The following is a 7,147-nucleotide window of genomic DNA, read 5'->3' as shown; positions in this document are numbered from 1 at the left end:
CTAGCATGGGTTGGATGGTTCGACCGGGGTCTGGGAAGCCAGGAGGCTGCACCAGAGTCCAGTCTGATCTGTCAGTGTTTCTACAGCTCGATGCCCTTCCTAATGCCAACCACTCCGTGAGTGTAGTGGGTGCTTTTTACGTGCCACCTGCACAGGTATCACAACTACAATTTTCATTTGATTTTTATTTGATGTTGATGTACTTGACTCAGTAGGTCTCCTCAAGCACAGTGTGTATATATATATATAATATATATATATATATATATATATATATATATATATATCAAACATATATATACAGGGTGATTGAAAAGTAACTTCCTATTGTAAAATACTTTTTTTTTTTTTTTTCTGTACTTGTTTCAGTCATTTGACTGCGGCCATGCTGGAGCACCGCCTTTTAGAGTGGTGAAAGAGTACAGCAGGGATCACCACCTCCTGCCGGAGCCTCGTGGAGCTTTTAGGTGTTTTCGCTCAATAAACACACACAACGCCCGGTCTGGGAATCGAAACCGCGATCCTCCGACCGCAAGTCCGCTGCCCTAACCACTAGGCCATTGCGCCTCCACGCAATATAAATATTATATTAATTGTAATTTTTTGTGTTTGTTTTTTGAAGTATGAGAATTTGTTCTTTAATTGTATTGCTCTTGTCATTCACCAATGACTGACTGCCTACTTCCCCCAGGTGATGGATGGGTCATTGTTGTCCACGTGAGTGGCCAGCCAGAAATCCCAACTTAACACTGTGGGACTTCTTTTCTTGGGGTTGGTTAAAGGAACAAGTCTACTGTACCAAAGACTTTGGAAGAACTTGAAGGGCGAATACAAGAAGCTATGTGTTCTATACCCACAAGATTTTCTGGTGAAACCAGTTGATGCAATTCCTGGGTGACTCAAGAAGCTGTTGGTGACATCTGGATCCCAAATCAAATTTTAAATAAAACCTCATACTAGAAGCTTTCCTTTCATATCCATTTTGTAAAAATTACAATTAATAGATAATTTATAAGTATTTTAAAATAGGGAGTTACTGTTCAATCACCCTGTATATATATTTATATATTGTGAGAATTTACAAAAAAAAAAACAGACAAAGACGGGTGGGTGTATTAGTTTAATGCTTGGGAAGTGAGAAAGTCTTTTACATTTCGAGCCTACGCTCTTTGACAGAAAGGAACACAAAAATAAACAGGGAGAGAAAATAGAAAAAGGTTTTGTGGCTAAGTTTGATTCAGCTCTATGTAGTTTAAAGCTTCATAGGCTCATCACATGAACATATTCCCTCACACTTCAGCATGTTCTGACTTGTCTCCAGATCATGTCAGTAGGGTGGAGAGTGTCTGATGTGCTGTGCAAACCTTATTGGAACAAAAATTTTAGGTTGCATGATCAACAATATGGAAACAATCCAATGCACAATCAAGTATGAAGGTGCCACAGTAATCATGGAAGTTGTGCACATGAACTTGGTTGAAGCTGACTGCTAATGCAATTACCTCATTGCACGGGCGTTGCTGGTATTTTGCAGTGATAGTCTAGCTCAGCCATGAGTAGACAGCCGTCATCATTATCATCATCATATATATATATATTTACAAATATATATATATATCTCTGTAAATGTAATATGTGACAATTATTCGGTAACCAAGATAAAAATCCGAGTTTCGGATGCCGATATTGAAGGTCACTTCAGGTGAATAGGGAGGTCTCTTTCTTTCTTTTGTTATCTTACCGTTTATATATATATATATATATATATAAATAACTCCATTTATTTATTTATATATTATACAAAACATTCCACGTAAACCTGAAGTTTCTACATTTAAAAACAAAGAGTTACAACCTCTTTACTTGTGTGATTTTTTGCTACCCTGGTAACTATTTCTTTATTTTTTCCATGTTAATTGTTAACAAGGGAAAAATACACTCATCTATTTATATATATAAATACATACATGCTGATAGTGCAGTCTCATGGAGTTGATCACAAATGATAGAGACCTTTGACAATTTGTTCCGCTTGAGAAGACACATAAAACCTAGTGGAATCGTAGTCATGGCCAGTGTCGGTGACACATAAAAGACACCCATGCCAGTGACATGTTAATGGCTCCCACTGCAATCTGGGAGTGGTTGGCATTGGGAAAGGCATCCAGCTGTAGAAATCAAGCCAAATCAGAATGGAGCCTGGTAGAGTTCTCCGGCTTACCAGTCCTAGTCAAACCATCTCACCCATGCCAGCATGGAAAACAAATGCTATATGATGTTGATGGTGGTGGTGGTGGCAGCGGTGGCGGTGGTGATGATGATGATGATGATGATGATACACTCTGATAGTGTGTTTCTAAATGGTTAGTTTGTCTTGCATGCTGCAAGTGTTTTAGTTTCAACAAATGATATTAGATTTGTTGCCATATATATATATATAAAATACATGCAAACATATGTATATATGTGTGTGTGCATATATATATATATACGTGTGTATATTTTTGTGCTTATTTTCGAAAAAAAACAATTTCTTTAGGTCTTTTATTTTTATTCTTGTAAATTCTGTTTATTTTCATATTTGTTTTTATATTTCACTGCCAGTTTCTCTTGTTGTGAATTAGTGGTGATGTGGAAATGTAGTTTTCTTCCTCATATATAAACAATATTTATTTTTTTCACCATGTACGATATGGGTTGTAAGGGGAGAATGTAGTTTTGTTATTGTTCAATTTTTTTTTCCTTCAGCATGGGTGGGCATGGTAAACGTGTTATTTATGACACTGAAGCAATATCTAGCATTAAACTGTACTGTGAGGTAAAAAATGAATTAAATGAGCCAATGAAATTTGAATGGATGGGTTGGTGTATTGATGGTCGCAGTTCTAAGTTATCGCACGATTTGTTTAGTGTAGGAGATAAACTTCCATATTAACCCTGTTACTGTCAGTCGAAATAGGAAGGAGAAACAGAGAGAGGGTTTCTGTGAATCCACCCCTGTCACTTAGTTGCCTACCAGTGGCACAGTTAGTGTGTGTGCCACTTGGAGCACCCCTTGAGTTTTCCAGTACCCTCCTTCCACACTGCCCCCTATGCAAACTTATTCACTGGACCCAAAAGTGATGCCCCTCCCCATAAAAGCATTACTCAGGAAGGACCATTGCCATCATCCCACCTAGCTATACTACTGCTGCCTACCGCCCCCCCACCACCACCATCCAACAACAGGCATCATCACTATAGACCTATTCTGTTGCTTGGTTTAATACCACCACCACCACCATCACCACCTGGCTTTTAGGTGTCATTAGCAGAGTCCATTCTGTTGCAAGCATTCCAGGCAGGTCTCCAGTTTGGAGAAACAGTTCCTTCTTTCTTTGGAAAGAGAGAGAACTGGGCACAGCTGTTTGGTCTCTGACAATATGGCATGGCTGTCTATGCATTCAGCTTGTTTTGGCAACAATAATATTTGGTACAGGAGGAAGACACACACACACACACACAGGTACATACAGAAATATACACTAGTGCCCCCTGACTGGGTTCCGAGCCGGTGACACGTAAAAAGCAGCATCCAAACATGGTCAATGCCAGTGCCACCTGACTGGCTCCAGTGCCGGTGACATGTAAAAAGCACCCACTACACTCTCAGAGTGGTTGACATTAGGAAGGCATCCAGCTGTAGAAACATTGCCAGATCAGACTGGAGTCTGGTGCAGCCTACTGACTTGCCAGTCCTCTGCCAAACCATCTTACTCATGCCAGTTTGGAAAGCAGACATTAACCGATGACGATGATGAGATAGAAAGAGAGAGAGAGGGAGGAACAGAATGAGAGAAACATTGAAATATCTCATGTCAGATAAGGTAGCAGGGGATATGCTATGCCATACAGGCAGCACTAAAATTTCCCGTTCTCTTCCTTCCTCTCTCATTCCCACCAAACTTTGAGGTTGTTTAAAGGGTCATGGACACAGCCTTTTCTTCTTTACTAAAATAAAATAAAAAAATAGCAATGTTAAGCTAACCATCAAACATGTTATTATCAGTGAAGGCATGCAGAAATTGTGGCAACTTCATCTTTGTTATATCGCACGTTCGGATGGTGTGCCTTCGCCAATAACGTACCTCTACTCAACTACCGAACTCTCACTTCCGGTGACTAGATTGCACAAGATATAAGAGGCCAAAGTGTATGTATGCTGCCATATGTATATGAAAGTGAGGGCGCGTGGCTTAGTGATTAGGGCATTCGGCTCATGATCGTAAGGTTGTGAGTTCGATTCCCGGCGACGCGTTGTGTCCTTGAGCAAGACACTTTATTTCACGTTGCTCCAGTCCACTCAGCTGGCAAAAATGAGTTGTACTTGTATTTCAAAGGGTCAGCCTTGTCACTCTCTGTGTCACGCTGATTATCCCCAAGAACTACGTTAGTGGTACACGTGTCTGTGGAATGCTCAGCCATTTGCACGTTAATTTCACGAGCAAGCTGTTCCGTTGATCGTATCAGCTGGGACCCTCGTCGTCGTAACCGGCGGAGTCTTTTAAAATGTATATGAAAAGGAATACAAAAAATGGGACAAGAACGCAAAACATCCAAACAGATGATACAAAAGTGGGACAAGAAAAAAACACAAACGGGTCATTCGAAGTTTTCTTTCCTCAGTCAAGTTCCAGATTATCTTTGCAATTTTGGCTGGTTGTACTTGAGATTGCTCCAATCTGGCCAGCTCCAAGGTAAAACTAAGCTAAGAGCATTATATATGCATGTATGTATTCGCAAAAAGAGCTGCTGAATTACACAGCCCTGTGTGCACTTTAACGTCAAATCTAACAATTCCCTATTATGGGAGATATAAACAAGGTGTGACAGGAACAAAGATGAGTATTTACAGTCATGAGTTCCATTTCAGCCTCGAGATAAAACTACATATTTATAGAACACAAGAAGATTTATTTCTCAAAGACTTAATGCTTTGCCAAAAAAAAAAAAAGAAAAAAGAAAAAGAAAGAAAAAATGGATATGAGATAAATATTGCCCTCATATAAATCAGTATAATTCAGGAATGGATTAGTTTATTTCCTGAAAGATAATGTAAAATTTTTAAAAATTCTTTCAACACTGGAATATTTTAATGCAAACACATTGGTGGTGCTTTTTGTTTCTGTTGGCTCGCTGGTAGAGAATTTATTCCAGCTCTTTATATATTGAGTTCAAATCCCACTGTCGTCAACTTTACTTTCATCCTTTTTTGGGTGGGTTAGGGGTGGGCTCCAAATAAAGTACTAGTCAAAGTATTGGAGTTGTTATAATTGAGTAACCCCCCCCACACGCACACACACTTTGAAATTGCTAGCCTGGTCGAGCTCGCGATCATGATGTAGTGAGTTAAATTCCTGGACCGTGCTATGTGTTGTGTTCTTGAACAAGACACTCTGTTTCATGCTGTTCCAGTTCACTCAGCAGCAGAAATAAGTTGCAACATCACTGATGCCAAGCTGTATCAGTCTTTGCCTTTGCTTTAGATAACATTGGTGGTGTGGAGAAGAGATGCCAAGCTGTATCAGTCTTTGCCTTTGCTTTAGATAACATTGGTGGTGTGGAGAAGAGAGGCCAATATGCATGGACGACTGCTGGTCTTCCATAAACCATCTTGCCTTGACTTATGCCTCAGAGGTTAACTTTCTAAGTGCAATCTCATGGTCATTCATGACCGAAGCAGGTCTTTACTTTACTGCTAAGATTACCTCTCCCTCTGTTATACTTTCCTATTTCTCCAATCTATACTCTTCTCAGTTGAAGGGTCTCATCTTGTGGATACTTAGTGACCTCACCTATGCTGACCCCACATAAAAAGCATCCAGTACACTCTGTTAAGTGGTTAGCATTAGGAAGGGCATCAAACTGTAGAAACCTTGCCAAAGCGGACATAGAACATGGTGAACTCTCTAACCCATCAGTTTTTGTCAAACCATCCAACCCATGCCAGCATCGAAAAAAGGGTGCTAAATGGTGATGATGATGGTGGTGATGATGATGGTGGTGATGGTGATGGTGAGGATAAGCTGGTAGAATCGTTAGCATGTCAGAAAAAATGCTTAGTAACAATTTTCCAGCTCTTTACCTGCTAAGCTCAAATCTCACCAAGATCACCCTTTAAAGGGTTGATAATATGAGTTACCAGTCAAGTACAGAGGTCATTATAATTCAACTAACTCCACCCAACCAATTTACTAATCTTGTGCCAAAATTTGAATCAATGTTTTTTCGTTGTATTTGTATTTGTTTTTTTGTTATGTTTTGTAGATTATTCCAGCAATCACAAACTACGTGTCTGAAAAACTGGGCAAAAAATTCATCGAACCACCACCATTTGATTTAGCAAAGAGCTTCACAGATTCTAATTCTTGTTCACCCCTGATATTTATTTTATCTCCCGGAGCTGATCCTACAATGAGCTTGCTTAAATTTGCTGAAGACAAAGGATTCGGAGGCAAAAAGTTTCAATCCATCTCACTTGGACAAGGACAGGTATGGCTCAAAATCTCTTTCCTTGTTTTCCTTTTGACAATTTATTAATCAAATATACTCTCTCTCACACACACACACACATTTCTATATACTACATATGAGTGGCTGTGTGGTAAGTAGCTTGCTTACCAAGCTCATGGTTGCGGGTTCTGTCCCACTGCGTGGCACCTTGGGCAAGTATCTTCTACTATAGTCTCGGGCTGACCAAAGCCTTGTGAGTGGATTTGGTAGATGGAAACTGAAAGAAGCCCATCGTATATATGTATGTGTGTGTATATCTTTGTATGTTTGTCTTTGTCTCCCCAACATCGCTCAACAACCGATGCTGGGGTGTTTATGTCCCCATAGCTTAGCGGTTTCGCAAAAGACCGATAGAATAAGTACTAGGCTTACAAAGAATAAGTCCTGGGGTCAATTTGCTTGACTAAAGGCGGTACTCCAGAATGCCTGCAGTCAAATGACTGAAACAGGTAAAAGAATAAAAGAATAAAATCCCTCACTGCCTTGTGAGTGCCATGAAAAGGAAAAGGTTTATGGATTCAATCTCAGCAGTAAATCAAGGACTGGAGCCCCTCAGGTAGACTACTGTGGAGGCAGTGGTTTAGTTGGTTAGGGT

General features: G+C 39.9%; 1 protein-coding gene across 2 annotated transcripts in view; it reads left to right on the top strand.

The window, feature by feature from the left end:
* Nucleotides 1–7,147, top strand: part of LOC115217286 (dynein heavy chain 12, axonemal-like) — a 432,620-nt gene that overhangs the window by 317,309 nt on the left and 108,164 nt on the right. For both annotated transcript variants that reach the window (XM_029786929.2, XM_036507253.1), the window contains one exon: nucleotides 6,307–6,531. In XM_029786929.2, the coding sequence (XP_029642789.1) occupies nucleotides 6,307–6,531 (225 nt within the window). The remainder of the gene's footprint in view (nucleotides 1–6,306; nucleotides 6,532–7,147) is intronic.

This window comes from Octopus sinensis, linkage group LG11 (genome assembly GCF_006345805.1).
Source record: "Octopus sinensis linkage group LG11, ASM634580v1, whole genome shotgun sequence".
In the NCBI taxonomy this organism is placed as follows: Eukaryota; Metazoa; Mollusca; class Cephalopoda; order Octopoda; family Octopodidae; genus Octopus; species Octopus sinensis.
Note: the sequence above shows the minus strand (reverse complement) of the source record. Positions and strands in the feature narration are given on the sequence as shown.